This window comes from Gadus morhua, chromosome 2 (assembly GCF_902167405.1).
Source record: "Gadus morhua chromosome 2, gadMor3.0, whole genome shotgun sequence".
NCBI lineage: Eukaryota > Metazoa > Chordata > Actinopteri > Gadiformes > Gadidae > Gadus > Gadus morhua.
In genome coordinates, this window is record NC_044049.1 from 27,753,180 (window position 1) to 27,772,792 (window position 19,613).

At 55.7% G+C, this 19,613-nt stretch overlaps 1 protein-coding gene across 3 annotated transcripts in view; it reads right to left on the reverse strand.

Moving 5' to 3' along the window:
* Positions 1-325: 325 nt before the first annotated feature.
* The window catches only part of smg1 (SMG1 nonsense mediated mRNA decay associated PI3K related kinase), a 47,104-nt gene continuing 27,816 nt past the window's right edge, over positions 326-19,613 (reverse strand). For 2 of the 3 annotated variants that reach the window (XM_030381459.1, XM_030381452.1), the window contains exons 41-64: positions 18,948-19,177; positions 18,131-18,376; positions 17,609-17,747; positions 17,041-17,150; positions 16,700-16,924; positions 16,152-16,345; positions 15,464-15,636; positions 14,247-14,526; positions 13,010-13,282; positions 12,397-12,631; positions 11,785-12,011; positions 11,358-11,514; positions 10,821-11,010; positions 9,921-10,192; positions 7,836-8,045; positions 7,217-7,354; positions 6,486-6,638; positions 4,969-5,148; positions 4,181-4,408; positions 3,483-3,694; positions 2,975-3,075; positions 2,718-2,894; positions 2,201-2,307; positions 326-1,791 (exon numbers count right to left, since the gene is read on the reverse strand). In XM_030381459.1, coding sequence (XP_030237319.1) covers positions 1,714-1,791; positions 2,201-2,307; positions 2,718-2,894; positions 2,975-3,075; positions 3,483-3,694; positions 4,181-4,408; positions 4,969-5,148; positions 6,486-6,638; positions 7,217-7,354; positions 7,836-8,045; positions 9,921-10,192; positions 10,821-11,010; positions 11,358-11,514; positions 11,785-12,011; positions 12,397-12,631; positions 13,010-13,282; positions 14,247-14,526; positions 15,464-15,636; positions 16,152-16,345; positions 16,700-16,924; positions 17,041-17,150; positions 17,609-17,747; positions 18,131-18,376; positions 18,948-19,177 — 4,535 coding nt within the window. In that variant the 3' untranslated portion in view covers positions 326-1,713. Of the gene's footprint in view, positions 1,792-2,200; positions 2,308-2,717; positions 2,895-2,974; positions 3,076-3,482; positions 3,695-4,180; positions 4,409-4,968; positions 5,149-6,485; positions 6,639-7,216; positions 7,355-7,835; positions 8,046-9,920; positions 10,193-10,820; positions 11,011-11,357; positions 11,606-11,784; positions 12,012-12,396; positions 12,632-13,009; positions 13,283-14,246; positions 14,527-15,463; positions 15,637-16,151; positions 16,346-16,699; positions 16,925-17,040; positions 17,151-17,608; positions 17,748-18,130; positions 18,377-18,947; positions 19,178-19,613 lie in introns of those variants that run through there. The other variant, XM_030381468.1, reaches the window with a different exon arrangement.

Below are 19,613 nucleotides of genomic sequence, written 5' to 3' on the forward strand. Positions count from 1 at the left end.
TGTCAGTGCCGAGGCTAGTTTTCGTTGAATGAATGACGCCATCGATAGTATTTTGACTTTCATTGAGGCTACACAGATTCCCTTGTCTGGCAATGAGAAATGACAGACAAAGCCTTTTAGTAACATTAGCTGTAAACTATAGGTAATCCCCGTTTTATTTTGTAAAAATTATTAAATTCAATGTATTTATCTAAGAGGGTAGTCATGAATCAAGGCCTTAAATGACCACTGAACCATTAGTTTATGAAAACTAACACCTTCAACCTGATGTGCAGCAAATAAGAATAATAAGAATTTCAAACAACAAATTGACACATACAAGTTATAAAACTTAATCCAATCTTATGTTTATTTGGCATCAAACAAAACCCAGTAAAATCTATTAAGAAACAGTTTACACCACCACCGAAAACACAATCCTTTAATTCTTCCCACTAAAAATGTAAAACTAGAAGTCAATATCAATAAAAAAAAGCAAGCGTTAGGTTTACACACCAAAGACGGCTTCTCACAGGTCAAAACAAATGAAGCAATCCACTTTTCAGCGCGTTCTCCTTGAAACAATAAGGAGCAAAAATATACACGACACAAAGATTAAAGATGTACACCAAAGCAAAAGGAGATTTGAGTGGCCTGCGTCAGCCCCCTGTACCCGACCGACCGTTGTTGGACCGTAGACGCGCGAGTCCGACAGAAACGCCCGACCGCTGCAGACTCACCATCACAGGGTGTCCGCCTCTTAACTGCAACACAAAGAATCTCCCTGAAGAAACTAAAAACCTCCTCCCCTTCCATCTTACAACGCTTCCGACACCGAGGAGGTTTGTTTAAAATATAGTTGACAAAGTTCTCAGGGACAATGGTTACACGATCCACTCCCCGGTCGATTCCTCCTCGTTGTTGTTCAGGCTTCGGGTGGGAAGTTCATTGAAGCCTCGTTATCCGGCCACAGAATCGAGTTCCTGTACGATTTAGGAACAGATTGAACAAATAAGCCGACGGAGCCAAATCAAGGCCTTTTATTTCAAACCCCTCATCCTAGCAGGAAGGTGGGGCACACCAACTGGGCTTCAGAGGACGACGGGCCGACGATGGCCAGGCCAGGAGACGTCACGCCCCCAACGCCTGGTTCTGCAGCCACTGGGACCCTTCCTTGGGTTCGGCCCGTCAACGCGCACACGGCCAGACGCAGAAGGAAGGAGCCCCCCAATGGGGCGGGGGTGGGGTGGGTGCGCACAGGCAAGGGGAGGGGGTGAGGGCGGGAAAGGGCAGGCCTTCGCCTTCGTTGCCCCGTCCGTCCCAGGTCCTCTTGCTTCGCTTCCATCTCTTCATCCGTCCCCTTCAGGGAGGGGCCCGTTGCGGTCAAAACAAATGCCACCAAAGGGCCCGGTTGGACCCCCCCCCCCCCCCCCCGGACCCCCTCTGTGAACCATTGGCCAGAATCGTGTTTGCCCAGGAGTGTTGTAGGTGGTGGTGGTGGTGGTGGGTGTGGGGTTGATCCCCCACCCCTCTCCCTTCCAGGTCGACGTGAACCCCCCCATCACACTAACGCGTGGGGAGTTTGGAGGTGGGGGCGTGTCTGCTCCCCCTCCCACCTCCCGTCCACGCGGTGGCGCTCAGTGCTGCGCGGCTCCTCCGTCCCCCAGACCCGTCAGGACGCCGGGAGGATCACGAGCCTCTGCTGGACCAAAGAGACCGAAGGCCGGCCCCCGTTCACACCCAGGCCGTCCAGCCCTCGTACAGCTGGGCCAGGTTGTCCACGCTGGTGGCCTCCTTGATCACGTACTCCACCTGGGCCAGGGGAGCACACCGGACGGGGTTACCGACGCTCCACCACGCTCACTGATACACTGATCCTTACGCTGGAATACAGTTCTTAACGAGCCAGTGACCGTTGTAAAACAAGTCATTTTTCTTATATGATGGTCAAACAATAGCCTTTCAATCATTGTTACTGAATAAGACCCACCACAACATCGCTCACTACAGGTAAACAACGGTACTGAAGAGGTATCATAAGGCTGGGCTGGCTCATAACCAGGGGGATAAGGCACCCCCCTCCTTCCTAAAACTCAGCCCAGAGCTGATCTCAGTGCTGGAGTTCCATCTGTACGGTGTACTGGCTCTTTAAACCCCCCCTCCAGGGCCCTTAACGCTGGGCACAATGAGGACAGAACAGCAGACGTGTGTCAACGGTCACCTGCTCAGTGACGCTCATCCTCCGGCTGGGATCCACGTCTCGGCCCTCCAGCTTGGCTTTGACCCGCTTCCACACGCTCACGGCGTACGAGTTCCTCTCCTGGACCGCTGCAACGGGGAGAGACACCAGCGTTAAGGGACCCTGGGAGACCACACTGCGCCCCCCTTAAACAAGAGGCTGGGAGCCAGTCCCCATCGTTGACCGTCAGTCTGAGGCGGCCCGTGGTCATCTGAGGACATATTGACTGGAAGACAAACTACAGGCAAGTCATCTTCGGTCACAGTCCAGTTCCTAGCTGACCTGGGAACTGTCTGGCCTTAACGAGAGCAGAATCGATTTTAAAGGTGATTAGACCAGCAGGTGTGAGTGTGGTGAGCCTCTTCTGACATCACCAGTGGGCGTGTCCACCGAGATGTGTGACGGATGGAGGAGCAAAGTTTGCTACGGTCCACTGGGTAGGCTGATCCATCCAGCACACATCTAGGAGGACACGGCTGGATGAACCCAGAGCTCGTACCTCGGCCCGTCTTGGGGTCCCGTATGGCCCGCTTGGGGCTGGGGTTCAGGGCCTTGCTGGCCGTCACCAGGGGCCCGGGGGGGGTGTCGGCGGGGGTGCCCAGGTGGCGAGGCAGAGCCCTGCGGGCGTTCTGAGACATGGAGTCGGGCTGGGTCTTCCCGCTGGTGGAGCGCACGGCTGTGGAGAGAGGGGGGACGGGTTAACCTCAGCAGCCCGACGGGTCAGTGACAGCAGCGTTAGCACGATGAAACACACACCTGCTGCGAAGCTGCTCTGCGCGCTGGAGGTGGGGCTGACGCAGTCGCTCTCCCTCTGGGTCACCAGGGGGGAGGCGAAGCCCACCAGCCCGTTGTAGACACTGGGGAGACACCACAGAGAGAGGTAAAGGGGTTTGAGACCGTCTCGTGATAGGTCAATCGTCCGGAAACACATAGCTGTACCACGATGGTGGAATTAAGAAAGCACCTAATCCACGACATCTACTGACACAACACCGCTAAATAATAATACACTCTTCCAGCAGCAAAAGTGATATGGTTGTTAAGAGTTAATTAAAAAAAAAAATTTTTTTATGTACATGTGAGAACGTTTAAAGGTTTTAATGAAACGCCAGCGTACTCCCAGATTCAATTAATTCATTTGTTTTCCTTTAATTTTCTTAAGTTCTAGCTTCCCCAGACTGGCTTTGCCTTTAGCAGCAAGTGACCCCGCTGTGTGGTGGGCTGAACGCCCCCCTATATCCGCGTGCGGTCGGTCGGCCCGTACCTCTGGCTCTGGGCCAGCAGCTCCTTCAGCGTGGCGGGGATCTCCTGCAGCAGCTCCGTCTGCTCTGCGCTGCGCGGCTGCCCGCTGGCCTGCACCACGCTGAACAGCACCATCTGCATGTTGTCCTGCCACGCCTTGTACTCCTGCAGGAAGGCCCGCACGCTGCCCTCGTACGCCACCTCCTCGCCCTCCACCAGCGCACTCTCCTCGTCCTGGGGGAGGAGGGAGACGGCGTTAGTGGCTAAAGGACGCGGTTCATGATGGACCGAAGAGCTAAGAGACTACCGGGGCTGAGTCTACAAGATCAGTCAATAACCTCAGGTCATTGACTCTGATCCTCTAGACTCTGATCATCTAGACTCTGAGCTGCTGGACCAGCTCAGGCTGGTCCAGCAGCTCAGAGTCTAGATGATCAGAGTCTAGAGGATCAGAGTCTAGAGGATCAGAGTCTAGAGGATCAGAGTCTAGAGGATCAGAGTCTAGAGGATCAGAGTCTAGAGGATCAGAGTCTAGAGGATCAGAGTCTAAAACACATCCCGACTGGTTGTCCATCTACAAACATGTGAGCCAACACTGATACGGATCGTGACGTCCAATCCCCCGTGTGGCCCATGAGACCCACCGCTCTAGACCATTACTCCGAGTGAAGAACCCCCCTCCCCAGGCCGGAGGAGCCTGAGGCCTGACCCCCCCCCTACCTTGGCCATGGCGCGCAGCAGGTGCTTGACGTCGGCCAGCTGCCGGTTGTGCACCGACAGGATGCCCTTGATGGAGTCGACCAGCAGCTGCAGCGTGTCGCCGCAGGCGTCCAGCTGCTGCTCCCGCTCCTCCTGCACCGCCTGCTGCTCCGTCAGCTCCTGGCTCAGCTGCTTCTGGGCACACGCCAGCCAATCAGCGGTGCCGATGGGCAGGGCCAGGGCGGGGCTCTGCAGGGGGGGGCGGAGTCACACACAGGGGGTTATGTTTCAATCGTCATCGTGTCTTATGTGATCTTACATACGGCCAAGATGAGCTCAAACTGGTGGAGGAATCAGTGTTTCTGAACCTTCCACTCTGCTCCAGCTCCACTTTTTGTGACGTGATGTTGTCATCTGTTTGAATAAAACTTTGCTCGATATACAACCAAATGATCCCAAAAGTTGGCATGGGCACGTTCTTCATTTCATTTCAAGTGTATTTGTATAGCCAGTACTGTCTCAAAGGGGTTAACAGGACCAATATTTGACCCCCCCCTGACCCTAGCCCGTAGGGCAAGAGAAAACTCCCTCAATCAGCAAGGAAGAAACATAGAGGGGGAACGCCGGGCGGGGGATCCCCCCTTCAGAGTGGGGGATCCCCCCTTCAGAGTGGGGGATCCCCCACTCTGAAGGGGGGGATCCCCCACTCTGAAGGGGGGACCCCCCACTCTGAAGGCACTGTACGGGGGCAGTACTCGGGGCAGTCCACCGTGGTGCCCCCAGCGCTGCTCGGTGCGGGGGGACCCTACCAGTCTCTGCAGCAGCTCCAGCTCCAGGGGGGACACCGTGTTGCTGAACTGGGAGGCGTAGCAGCAGGTCTGTTGGCAGCGCTTCAGCAGGTCCAACAGCGCCGCGTCCATGCTCAGCGCCTCGGGGGTCCGCGTGCGCAGCCCCTCGAAGCTCAGGATGGTGGAGCACAGGAAGGTGACCTGGGGACGGAAGACAGGACGGGGAGCAGCAGCAGAGGATCAGCTTACACCACTGGGTTAGTGGGGCGACCTTAACATGAGCTTTGTTTAACATCAATCACCCCTGTGTTATAAAGTGGAGGACTCATCAGATGGAGGCGTGCATCCTCTTTATGGTGGCCTTGGCTGCAAAAGAAAGTAAATACTCTCTGGTCGGACTTTAAAGTGACTTTAGTGACTATAGCAGCAAGTAGTGAACAGGGTGCTCTATGTACTAGTGAACAGGGTGCTCTATGCACTAGTGAACAGGGTGCTCTATGTACTAGTGAACAGGGTGCTCTATGTAGTAGTGAACAGGGTGCTCTATGTACTAGTGAACAGGGTGCTCTATGTACTAGTGAACAGGGTGCTCTATGTACTAGTGAACAGGGTGCTCTATGTACTAGTGAACAGGGTGCTCTATGTACTAGTGAACAGGGTGCTCTATGTACTAGTGAACAGGGTGCTCTATGTACTAGTGAACAGGGTGCTCTATGCACTAGTGAACAGGGTGCTCTATGCACTAGTGAACAGGGTGCTCTATGTACTAGTGAACAGGGTGCTCTGCACTAGTGAGCAGGGTGCTCTATGTAGTAGTGAACAGGGTGCTCTATGTACTAGTGAACAGGGTGCTCTATGCACTAGTGAACAGGGTGCTCTATGTACTAGTGAACAGGGTGCTCTATGCAGTAGTGAACAGGGTGCTCTATGTAGTAGTGAACAGGGTGCTCTATGTACTAGTGAACAGGGTGCTCTATGTACTAGTGAACAGGGTGCTCTATGTAGTAGTGAACAGGGTGCTCTATGCACTAGTGAACAGGGTGCTCTATGCACTAGTGAACAGGGTGCTCTATGCACTAGTGAACAGGTGCTCTCTGTACCTGGCTGGTGCTCTATGTACTAGTGAACAGGTGCTCTCTGGACCTGGCTGGTGCTCTATGCACTAGTGAACAGGTGCTCTCTGTACCTGGCTGGTGCTCTATGCACTAGTGAACAGGTGCTCTCTGTACCTGGCTGGTGCTCTATGCACTAGTGAACAGGTGCTCTCTGTACCTGGCTGGTGCTCTATGCACTAGTGAACAGGTGCTCTCTGTACCTGGCTGGTGCTCTATGCACTAGTGAACAGGTGCTCTCTGTACCTGGCTGGTGCTCTATGCACTAGTGAACAGGTGCTCTCTGGACCTGGCTGGTGCTCTATGCACTAGTGAACAGGTGCTCTCTGTACTAGTGAACAGGGTGCTCTATGTACTAGTGAACAGGGTGCTCTATGCACTAGTGAACAGGTGCTCTCTGTACTAGTGAACAGGTGCTCTCCGTACCTGGCTGGTGCGCTGGTTCTCCCGGCCCACCATGGCCCGGCGTTCCCCGATGGTGAGCTCAAAGTCCTGCAGCACGGGGGCCAGGGCCGGGTTGGCCCCGCCCGCCCACTTCAGACGCTGCTCGATGCTGGCCTCCAGGTTGGCCAGCTTCTCCTGGGTGGGAGGGAGAGGAAGAGCGGGTGAAGGAGAGGCAAGCGGATGTGGACCAAAGCAATGTTTAACTCATCACAATTGTATTTAAATAGATAAACCTGCTGCGAACGTGACATTGTGGAGCTTTAAGTGACTCAATCTGTAGAACAGATTCCATCAACCCAGGGAGTCAGTCTCTCCTTCAATTTGGTCTGTGCCGGCAATTGCACGACCAATATTTTGTTTTCGGTATTACAGTTGCTACTTGCTTCGGGATTCTTTTTTGTCGCACTTCACCGTCGTTAATAAGCGTGTTGGCAGAGTGACACCGGCCAGAGAGCTAGTTTGCGAAGTTACACAGCATCTCTCTAAACTTCAGAGAGATGTCTGCAGAAGTGTAAGTGCAGCAGCGGAGAGCAGTGGCTCTCTGGCCATGCCCCCTCCTAAGTTACTGTACGGTTTGGAGTCTAAACCGTCCAATAACCGAGGAGGTGCATTGTGGGTCCTTTCTTATCCAGAACCATCTCAAGGAGGAAGCGTTTGGACCCAGTTCTGTGGGGCTGGAGTTAAAGTCCCTCTGGGCGTCGTCCGGGACCCACCTGCACGGCTGCGATGGCCGCCTCGTCCTGGCTCAGCTTGTAGAGCTTCTTCTTCATGTTGCCCAGGATGACGGACCTGGGCGGGGGGTTGACACTCAGCTGCTGGCTCCGGGACCCCAGCACGTCCTCGTGCTGCCACTACGCAGCACGTACAACAAACACACCAAGGGGAACGCATCAACGGGGTTGGAAGGACAACTGTCTGCCGAAAAATGGGCCAGGAAGGTAGGGCTGAACGATTTGGGGAAATCAGCGAATTGCGATGATTTCGATCACTATTGCTATCAGGGTTTAGTATATCATTTTGAACGTTCCTTATGTATCCTAATCTTCCAACACATCAATGGAAGCAGTCAACATATAGATGTGTTACGATGAATTGATGAATTAATTGATATTATAATATCTGTAACTATTAAACTGAAAAAAGCAAATAAATACGAATCTCACTGATCTCCGGCCTTTGCCATCACATCGCGATGTCCGTTTAAATACCCAATTATTATTTTAAAGCCATAATACACAGGTGCAAAAGTTGGGTGTGGACATATAGGCATGGAACGTTAAGCCCAAGTCCCCCTCCTATCAGGGTGGGCCCCGGCCCGCGGCGCCATCAGACCTGGAACATGGCGAGGTGCTGCTGGGTCCTCTGCAGGCTGACTTTGGCCGCGTCCAGGCTGGAGTCCAGCCGGCGCATGAGGTCCACCTTCTTCCAGGCCGTGTCGTAGGAGGAGGCCAGCACGGTGGCGCGGGTCAGCAGCAGCTGGGAGAGCCGGCCCGAGGCCAGGCCCTCCTCCACCGCCTTCTTGCACAGGTCCTCCAGGGAGACCTGGTGGGGGGGGACGGGGGGGGGGGGGGGGGTAGAAGTAAGAGCAGGCCCAGGTCACACGCGTCAACAAGAGTTGAGTGCGTCTCATCTTCACATGTCCCTGCGGTGGATCGACTGGTGTACTACACTTTCATGAGAAAAAATCCTTACATTTTTATACTTTGGGCTCCATATTTGGACAGATTTTTTAAGAATGGTATTATTTAAATGTCATTTCAGCTATAGTTCAGCTTTAAATACCAACCCCGTACCACTGGGCAGTACATGAAGCATCCCCACCCAGAGGTTGAATAATACCAACCCCGTACCACTGGGCAGCACATGAAGCATCCCCACCCAGAGGTTGAATAATACCAACCCCGTACCACTGGGCAGCACATGAAGCATCCCCACCCAGAGGTTGAATAATACCAACCCCGTACCACTGGGCAGTACATGAAGCATCCCCACCCAAAGGTTGAATAATACCAACCCCGTACCACTGGGCAGTACATGAAGCATCCCCACCCAGAGGTTGAATAATACCAACCCCGTACCACTGGGCAGCACATGAAGCATCCCCACCCAGAGGTTGAATAATACCAACCCCGTACCACTGGGCAGCACATGAAGCATCCCCACCCAAAGGTTGAATAATACCAACCCCGTACCACTGGGCAGCACATGAAGCATCCCCACCCAGAGGTTGAATAATACCAACCCCGTACCACTGGGCAGTACATGAAGCATCCCCACCCAGAGGTTGAATAATACCAACCCCGTACCACTGGGCAGTACATGAAGCATCCCCACCCAAAGGTTGAATAATACCAACCCCGTACCACTGGGCAGTACATGAAGCATCCCCACCCAGAGGTTGAATAATACCAACCCTGTACCACTGGGCAGTACATGAAGCATCCCCACCCAGAGGTTGAATAATACCAACCCCGTACCACTGGGCAGTACATGAAGCATCCCCACCCAAAGGTTGAATAATACCAACCCCGTACCACTGGGCAGCACATGAAGCATCCCCACCCAGAGGTTGAATAATACCAACCCCGTACCACTGGGCAGCACATGAAGCATCCCAACCCAGAGGTTGAATAATACCAACCCCGTACCACTGGGCAGTACATGAACCATCCCCACCCAGAGGTTGAATAATACCAACCCTGTACCACTGGGCAGTAGATGAAGCATCCCCACCCAGAGGTTGAATAATACCAACCCCGTACCACTGGGCAGTACATGAAGCATCCCCACCCAAAGGTTGAATAATACCAACCCCGTACCACTGGGCAGTACATGAACCATCCCCACCCAGAGGTTGAATAATACCAACCCTGTACCACTGGGCAGTACATGAAGCATCCCCACCCAGAGGTTGAATAATACCAACCCCGTACCACTGGGCAGTACATGAAGCATCCCCACCCAGAGGTTGAATAATACCAACCCCTTACCACTGGGCAGTACATGAAGCATCCCCACCCAGAGGTTGAATAATACCAACCCCGTACCACTGGGCAGTACATGAAGCATCCCCACCCAAAGGTTGAATAATACCAACCCCGTACCACTGGGCAGTACATGAAGCATCCCCACCCAGAGGTTGAATAATACCAACCCCGTACCACTGGGCAGTACATGAAGCATCCCCACCCAGAGGTTGAATAATACCAACCCTGTACCACTGGGCAGTACATGAAGCATCCCAACCCAGAGGTTGAATAATCGACGTATTGGGATAGCGACGACCTCGTTGACGTCACCACTAACACATGTGACCAATCAAGTGGCTTGACTAGAAGCAGCACACGGTAGGACACCGGCCCCTGAACCTGAACCCTTCTACAGTCCAGCCCAGCCGCTGTCCCCCTGCAGGCTCACCTTGGCGTCAGCCCCGAAGTCCTTGGCCTCCACCTGGGCCATGAGGTCCAGGCCCAGGGCCGACAGCGTGCTGCAGAGGGCCAGGCCCAGCGCCTGGGTGGGCAGCCCCAGCACCATCTGCCGCACGTACTCCGCCGTGAAGCACTTGATGGGCCGCGCCATCTGCTCCTCGCTCACCACCGCCGCCCCGGGCCCGGGGCCGGCCCCCGGGCCGCGGTGGACCCCCGGCCCGTTGGGGGCGGGGCTGTCCTCTGCAGCCGGAGGGGATGTGGCTGGGGGAGGGGCCACAAGGATGAGATGAGGTCACTGTACATATGGCTAGCGTCTGATTGGTGCAGCAAGAGGGCGGGGGCTGGGGGAGGGGCCACGAGGATGAGATACCAACAACGTCTGATCGTAGGCTGCCAAACAATTCACCCAACATTTAGAGTTTAATTATCTTATGCTGGACACTGACCACATCTTTCACACCTTTTAAAAATGAAGGTGACCTAACTCACAAAATGATCAATAATAGTCACAATTGGTTTGAATTTGATATTGTTGATCAGTTATTAACCAATGCTACGCTGAAGCCAGTTTCAGGACTGGCGCGTTCCACTTTGGGAAATCTGCAACACCTTAAAGCAATGCGTTACAGTTCAACGAGCTCACAGCCGATACCGAGTGATATTTAATTTGCATAACTTTATAGATTAAATGATATACTCTGCTGATGAAACACGCTAGTTTGCGTCACATAGTTGCCCAGAGAGAGAACTGTGATCGCGTTTCTTTTGATTGGGAAAGCCTCCCGCTGACAGACTGGGAGGGGTCTCCATCTCCCCCACTGAGGCTCCCTACAGCCAGTAAGGAGGGCGTGGCTCATCGGGGCTCCCTCCCCGGGGGGGGGAGACTTACCGGAGAGGGTGCGGGCGAAGGAGCTGCAGAGCCTGAAGAAGTCCCGGATGGTGAGCAGCCTCTGCAGGAAGAAGACCTCCTCCTGGACGCGGCGCTGCGACGGGCTGGCCAGCAGCAGGCCCCGGGACCCCCGCGCCTCCCACATCACGTCCACCTTCTGCCAGGCGGGGGGCACCTCCAGGGAGCTCAGCTGGAGGGGGGGGGGGGGCACCACCAGGGGTCAACACGCAGCCGCTTACAGGAGCTCTCACACCGGGCCTTTGGGCACCCTTAGGTGGGCAGAGGAGCTCTGCAGTGGCCCACCAGGTAGTGATAGTCATACCAAGAGGCTACAGGGTCTCTACCAGCAGCATGTCTGCTGACAGAGCAGCACAAACTGCAGTCACAGAATGAGTCCGAAGGCCCCCTACGTTTGTGTACGATATTGGATAACAGGAAGTTGGATGTTTGACGTTTCACCGTTAATGTGTGAAAACATGGTCCTGTTTCGTAACCAAATCGAGATGGATGTGAGAGTACTGTGAAAGGGTGCGGTACCTTGTCGACGAGTTGCCCGAACGCCGTCTCCAGCTGGGCGAACATCCCGTCGAAGGCCACCAGTAGCATCTGCCCGGCGGACATCTTGGGCGGCTCCAGGCCGGCGGCCTCCAGCACGCGGGGCTGGATGAGCTCAGAGTACTGCGCCCGCAGCATCCTGCAGCACCACACAAAGCAACACGTTAGCCTCTAGTCAGGGCTCCAGCACGCGGGGCTGGATGAGCTCAGAGTACTGCGCCCGCAGCATCCTGCAGCACCACACAAAGCAACACGTTAGCCTCCAGTCAGGGCTTTACCAACCTCAGGCAACGATATTACATGACAACAACTGACGTAGTTCATCCTCAAGCAGTCCCAGCCTCTCCGAACCTCTGCTGTACCCCATGGTGACACACACACACACACACACCCCCCCCCCCCCCCCCACCTGGTGATGTGCAGGCAGCGGGCCTGGGCGTCGCGGTCCAGCCCTATGGAGGAGGCGAGCAGGCCGGCCTGCAGGCCCTCCACCAGCCCCTGCAGGTCCAGGCCGTCGGAGGCCTGCTCCACCAGCTGCTCCAGCTCCGCCAGCATGGCCTCCAGCGTGGGCTCCTCCTTCAGCAGGCAGCGCAGCGCCTCGGGGAAGATGATCTGACGGAAGTTGGCGTTCAGCTCCTGGGCGGCCGAGAGGGAGAGAGAGGGGGATGAGGACGAGGTTCTGGCTCTGAGTGTTAGCCGGCCCGGCACAACGGGACACACATCAGTCTACGTTGGTCCAGTTCCCGTCTGTTTGTCTGCTTGCTTCAATGGCTACAGCACGCATTTGTCGGCCAATTCATTTCACATCTGGCAACCGGTAAAACATCTGGCAACCGGTAAAACATCTGGTAACCGGTACTGTGATAATAGTAAATCATGAGCCATACATGAACATCAACACCTCACCCAAACCAACGTTCTGACACCCCTAACTCTAACCCGACTGTGGTCAATATGATCCCTAGACCGTGACCCCGATATGTCCAGGACATCTGCCCCACCCAGGTCCTCCAAGACTCACGTGCAGGCAGGTGTAGACGCCGTTGGCCAGGTACACCACCTGCAGGGTGTGGGCGGGGGCGGGCAGGTCCAGGTCGTGGGGCAGCAGCTGGCAGCGCTGCAGCAGCGTGGTCAGCATGCCCACGTTGGAGCTCATGCTGCACAGCTCCTCCAGGAACCAGGCTCCGTCCCGGGACTCCAGCCCCACCAGCTGCGTCCCGGCGCTGGCCGCCGCACCCTCCATGATCAGGTTACGCCTGGAGGGGGGGGGGGGGGGGGGGGGGGGGGGGCGAGGGAGGGAGCGAGTGAGTGAGTGAGAACATGTTCTGATAGTGACCAGGTTCCGTCTAAAGAGAGGGGAGACCCTTTCTGAAGGTTGAACCTCGTAACCCGTTCACACTGACTGACGCCTCTACCATTACCAGTCCTAGTAGTCGGGCCAATCAACTGGGGAGTTCACGTTTAGACATTCTTAACGGATCATAGACACGTTCACACAACGACAGCGGAGTCAAATATGTGAGGCGACAGCCAGCTGGTCAGGAGCAGTGAGGGTGAGACACACGCACGCACGCACGCGCGCACACGCACACACACACACACACACACACACGCACACACACACACACACACACCTCAAGAGGGCGCAGAGGGCGGAGGTGATGATGGCGGCCAGGCTGAGGGAGCCCTGCTCGCCGTTCTCCCGCTGGAAGGCGGCGATGCAGCGCTCGATCTCCGCCAGCTGCTCCTCACAGGTGTGGGTGGAGGTGCCCTCGGCCTTCAGCCGCTCCGCCTGCCGCAGCACGCGCCCGTTGACCTCCGCCACCTGCTGCTGCAGGGCCAGCTCGCAGGCCGACAGGAACTGGCAGCTGGCCGGTGGCGGCTGGGGCGCGAACAGCGCCTCGTAGCTGAGGGAGGAGCACAGGGTCAGGGTCAGGGTCAGGGTCAGGGAACAGCGCCTCGTAGCTGAGGGAGGAGCACAGGGTCAGGGTCAGGGTCAGGGTCAGGGAACAGCGCCTCGTAGCTGAGGGAGGGGGTCAGGGTCAGGGAACAGCGCCTCGTAGCTGAGGGAGGAGCACAGGGTCAGGGTCAGGGTCAGGGAACAGCGCCTCGTAGCTGAGGGAGGAGCACAGGGTCAGGGTCAGGGTCAGGGAACAGCGCCTCATAGCTGAGGGAGGAGCACAGGGTCAGGGTCAGGGTCAGGGAACAGCGCCTCGTAGCTGAGGGAGGAGCACAGGGTCAGGGTCAGGGTCAGGGTCAGGGAACAGCGCCTCGTAGCTGAGGGAGGAGCACAGGGTCAGGGTCACGGTCACGGTCAGGGAACAGCGCCTCGTAGCTGAGGGAGGAGCACAGGGTCAGGGTCAGGGTCAGGGTCAGGGTCAGCCCGGTGGAGCCTCGGAGGAGCCCGTCTGCTAATGGTCAGTCCTTGTTGACCGTACAGGTCAGTACAGTAGGAAGCGTCTACAGCCGATACACTCCATTGAGCCTCGCATCGGACAGATGCCGTCAGCAGGACATGCCTCCTATGAAGCCTCAACAAAAAGGGAGAGCAGTAATACATCAACTGAACTGAGGCTAATAAACTGATATACTTGTATTGGTCTGCTGGACGGACTGATCTGTCATCTTGCATCTACCGACCTTTAAATTAACCGTTCAAATTTGCTTTAGGCAAGATTCAATGAAGTGTCTGATCTGACTGACTGTCGGCACGACAACGCCGAGTTATTGTATTCCGTAGGGAAGGAGGGAACCGAGAGGAAGGGGGCGTGGTGAGTTTAGTTTCAAAGCCTACTGTTGATCCGTCCTAAAGCTGCTCTGACTCCTCCAGACTGCGGGGGGGGGGGGGGGGACCATGAGGGAGCCACTGACCTCCTGTAGACGTCCTGGCAGCGCTCGGCCGTCATGCCGCCCAGCAGCCCCTCCATCCAGGCCCTCCAGCGGTGGGCGCGGTGCCGCAGCAGGGCGCCCCGCGGGTACAGCAGCGCCGCCGTGGCGTAGCTGTGCAGCTGCTCCAGGCAGCCGCGCAGGGCCCCCCGGCGCTGCTGCAGCAGCCCCCCCACCTCCGCCTCCAGGCCCTCGCACTGCCCGATCAGGTGGGCCTGGCCCGCGTTCTGCAGGAAGGCCGTGGCGGGGACGTAGCTGGGGGGGCCTGGGGGGGGGAGGGGGGGGAGAGACGTTAGCCTCACCAGCGCTACACGGTGGAGAGACGTTAGCCTCACCAGCGCTACACGGTGGAGAGACGTTAGCCTCACCAGCGCTACACGGTGGAGAGACGTTAGCCTCACCAGCGCTACACGGTGGAGAGACGTTAGCCTCACCAGCGCTACACGGTGGAGAGACGTTAGCCTCACCAGCGCTACACGGTGGAGAGACGTTAGCCTCACCAGCGCTACACGGTGGAGAGACGTTAGCCTCACCAGCGCTACACGGTGGAGAGACGTTAGCCTCACCAGCGCTACACGGTGGAGAGACGTTAGCCTCACCAGCGCTACACGGTGGAGAGACGTTAGCCTCACCAGCGCTACACGGTGGAGAGACGTTAGCCTCACCAGCGCTACACGGTGGAGAGACGTTAGCCTCACCAGCGCTACACGGTGGAGAGACGTTAGCCTCACCAGCGCTACACGGTGGAGAGACGCTAGCCTCACCAGCGCTACACGGTGGAGAGACGCTAGCCTCACCAGCGCTACACGGTGGAGAGACGTTAGCCTCACCAGCGCTACACGGTGGAGAGACGTTAGCCTCACCAGCGCTACACGGTGGAGAGACGCTAGCCTCACCAGCGCTACACGGTGGAGAGGACCTTTCATGCAGTCATACCGGGTCAAATAAGTTAACAAAGTGCCTCTGGTCATTTAGTTTAGAAATAAGTCCTTTGACCAGTTAGATGGTGAATGGTCTGCGTTTGTTTAGCGCTTTTATCCAAAGCGCTAAACAATATTGCCTGACAATCACAGATTCATGCACACACTCAAACACCGACTGCAGAGTTGACCACGCCGGGGATCACCAGCCGACCCGCTCCCCCTCTTCCTACTGCCGCCCAGCGGACGTGGTCAGAGTCCCAGCCCCGCCCCGGGTCTCACCGAGGTCGATGGGGCTGCTGATGTCCTGCAGCAGGCTGGCCAGCTGCGTGGCCTCCAGGCTGGCGAAGGCCGCCTGGTACTGGGAGATCCACTGGTCCAGGTCCGTCAGCTTGCTCTGGATGGCCTCCTGCGCCGTGCGCTGGCGGGACTGCAGCTGGGTGTGTTCAGAGTACCTGGAGCCAAAGGGACCGCTCAGAGAGTCAGAAACCTCCCCTGGTTGGTCTGCTTCTTGAATAACCCCTGGGGGGTAACGGAGGACTCCCCTGGTTGGTCTGCTTCCTGAATAACCCCTGGGGGTAACGGAGGACTCCCCTGGTTGGTCTGCTTCTTGAATAACCCCTGGGGGGTAACGGAGGACTCCCCAGGGTTGGTCTGCTTCTTGAATAACCCCTGGGGTTAACGGAGGACTCCCCAGGGTTCACGGCCTTGTCCACACGACACCGGTTAATAACTCAATCACTTCATGCCTTCCACTGCAACATTGTTCCATCCTTTATTTAACCAGGTTAGTCTCTTTGAGATGACAATCTTTGACAAGAGACACGGCCAACAGGAGCCTGACGTGAAATATTTCGTACCATTTAAAAAAGACTGAAAAGCCGGTTCTAGGAATTCTGCATGACTGCCATTAGTGTAAGAGCAACAGCGTTAGAGCAGATAGAAACGGCTCTGGGTGAGGCCGGGGCACCTTTGCTCCAGGCTGACGATGAGGTGGTCGGCGTGGTTCTCCGCCCCCTCCAGGAAGGAGGCTTCCTCCAGCAGCTTGGCCTGCAGCTTCTCCCCCTGGCACAGCAGCTCCTGTAGAGCCAGGTACTCCCCCACCGCCTCCTCCACCTGGGGCAGCACGCCCAGCATCTCCTCCCGGTTCTTGAACCAGTTCACCTGGGGGGCGGAACGGTGCAGCGATGAGGGAACGGGCCTCATTACTCTGCTCATGAGAGCCTCCTCTTTAGGTCAACCAGTGAGAGCCTCTCTGATAGGGCAGGCCCGACTCCCCTCAAGTCTTACCGCAAGGTTTTCAGAAAACTTTATGCTTTAAACCATTGGTTCTCAAAGTGCGGCCCGCAATGACATACAGATGTATGTAAAAAAAAAATATATATATATATTTTTTTTTATTATTATATCAATATTAATTTCAACAAAAATAAATAAATATAAAGAGAGAAGTCGACTCTCACTAGCTTTCAATTATATCCTGTTCCATTTGTTAGTTTTAATCCGACTGTTCATTACCTTGATCTCGGCCACGCGCGAGGAGAAGAGCGAGCGCGTGATGTCGCGCTCCATCTCCCTCTTGCTCTGCTTGTTCTCCGCCTGCTGCCCGCCGCCGCCGCCGCCGTACACGGCCCCCGCGAAGCCCACCTCGCCGCCGGCGGTCCAGTCCACCAGCGGGTCGTACACGAAGGCCTCCAGCAGCGTGAGCAGCGTCTCCCGGCCGCGCCGCATCATCTGCACCACCTGCAAGACAACCCCCACGCCGCGTCAATCAAGGCCCGCCGCTGGGGGGACTGTCTGCTCCCGAGGGTCCGATACAAACACATGTATAGATAGATGTATATATATATCCAGCACACCTGCTCACAGGACAGCCTGAAGATGCCCTCCACACCAGTGACCCCCAGGGCGGTCTCGATGTTGTGGGTCATGCGGAACGGAACCTTCTCGGGGACACGGAGGCTCTTGCCTGTAGGGGGAGAACGCGTTGAGGAGGCGGGGGAGATTCAGCAAGAGGCTCAAGCCTCCGTGGGTCACCTGGACTCTGCACCGCCTCCCCCCCCCTTACCACCCACCACCCCCCCTTCTACGCCCTCACGCTCCTAAAAACCCTCATTAATGCACCTATTGTATGATGCACGTCCTGGCACTTAAATTAATACTAGCATCTTACCCTAGCTATCTGTGTTGTAAACAGGGAATGGGTTGACCTAGTGATGGTTAGTGCTTGGCACTAGGATCTATGAACATCCTTAATGTACCCACAGTGATATATGGTTGTTTCTCTTCGTTCAGACAAGTGGCTTCTGATAAAGCGTCTGCTTAATGCCCTGAATGTGAAAGAACGTCGTCATGTCAACGGGACAGAGAGGGCGGAGCCTGTCTAAAGGGGAAACATTGGAGTTGGCGGTTGGGGTTTTGATTGACCTTTTTCGAAGCACACGTTGTAGTCGATGTGCACCACCTCTCCGGTGGTCATGTCGATGAGGACGTTGTCAAGGTGACGGTCGCCGAGGCCGATGATGTAACCCACCATCGACATGACGGCGGTGGACCTGGCGTAGGACTGCGGGGTACAACAGAGAGGAGGTTAAACATGCTACCATCACCTCGTTGATATACAGGGTCTAGTAACATTTACATGCTAATCAATAAACAAGTCAAACTGAAATAGATGCTAGCAACATTTGGAATAGCTAATAGCTAGCTAAAACAAGTACTTTTATCTAATAAAAATAAAGGGGAAAATATAAATAAAATCGATATGTCACAATTGAAATGTTACCGGTAACTCATCAAGAAGTACCAGTAACTAAAAAAGATTAACTAGTAAGCGTTGAGGAACAAAAAGGTTCAAACGGCTGAGTTAAGGCTAGGTCTGGCCGTTCCACTGATCAGACGGGTCCTGGGTTAACCCTCCAGAGCTGTGGCGGGGGCGGGGGGGCTGACCTGGGTGACCCTCCACCACTCGCTGGGCGTGGTACAGGAGCACCACAGCTCCTTGGCCAGCAGGTTGGGGGGGGTGGTCTCCATGAGCTCCTTCAGGACGTCCTTCATGACGCCCAGCGGCCAGTCGCGCCGCGACACGTCCAGGCTGAGCCCCATGGCCTTCAGCGCCGGGCCGATGCGGCTGTAGTACAGCTCGCTGGGCCGCGGGACCAGGGGCGCGGGCTGGGCCTGCAGGGAGTCCTGGAGCTGGGAGGGGGGGGCAGGTGGAGCAGCGAGGCAGGGAGCAGCACACAGACCAGTCACCAAGGGCATCAGATCAACCAATGACCGCTTCTAGATACAGCACACATCGAAACTCAAAGATCAGGTCATCTGTATGCTTAACGTTCATGTAAATGCTACGCCTTAAGTGATAAACTTGGTTCATAATACTCGAGGATCCATTTCAGTCTACTGATTTAATGGGAGGTCTATTTGCCCGTCTGAACTTTGAGGAACTGCAAACTAAAAAAAACAGCGAAAGTGGGGAGCGTGTGGGGGAGCCTGCTTTCCAAATACAACCTTTGTCTTTGTACTTTTCGTACGTACTTCAGCTACCCTCCCACGGATTAGCACACCTGTAGGTCCACCCATAGAGAGACGTGTGGGTATCGGACCGCAGGGAGAGTTTATCAGCAGACCTTTAAGATGCACATTAACAAACGACTTCCTTGCCACGATGCTTGAGCAGGCCCGTCGGGGCTCACGGCCCTCTGCTATCTGACGCTCCGTGTTGAGTGAGGGCCCCCGTGGTCTTAGAGGGGTTTAGAGCGCTGACCTTCTGGGCCTGCAGCACCGCCTCCCTCTGCTGCCAGCGCTTGTAGAGGCCGAAGAGAGGCACGGCGCCGTCCACCCACTGGATGAGGCCCGAGCGCGAGCCCAGCGGCGTCACCGAGTAGTGGCGCGCCGTGAAGTGGGGCGTCTCCTTCTGGTTCACCTTGGTGAACATGGTGTTGACGATGGACAGGAACTGCATGATGCGCTCGTCCAGGTGCAGGTCCTCCAGACCTGGGGGGGGGGGGGGGGGGGGGGGAGAAGGGTCTGAGCGGCCGTGGTGGAGACGCTCCCGCTCATTGCACAAACCGAACCACCTGATACAACTGGGACCTCCCGTTACACACTTAGTGCAAAGCATTGGCTCTCAAAGTGCGGCCCGCGGGCCAATGGCGGCCCGCAATGACATACAGATGCAAGTAAAAAAATATATATAAAATAAGATTTAATTAATTAATTTTTAATTATTATTCCACCACCACTGAGATGCTGACGGCGTTTCCCGCCTGTTTTGTTTCCTTTGGCGGCCCTCAGTCAAATGTTGGGTTCCTAAATTGGCCCTCAGCTGTCAAGACTTTGAGAACCCCTTGTGTAAAGCATGCAGTTATTGTATGTTGTCCGTCCTTTCACAACAGCACTTAGCATTGAGTAGCATCTAACCCCACCTATG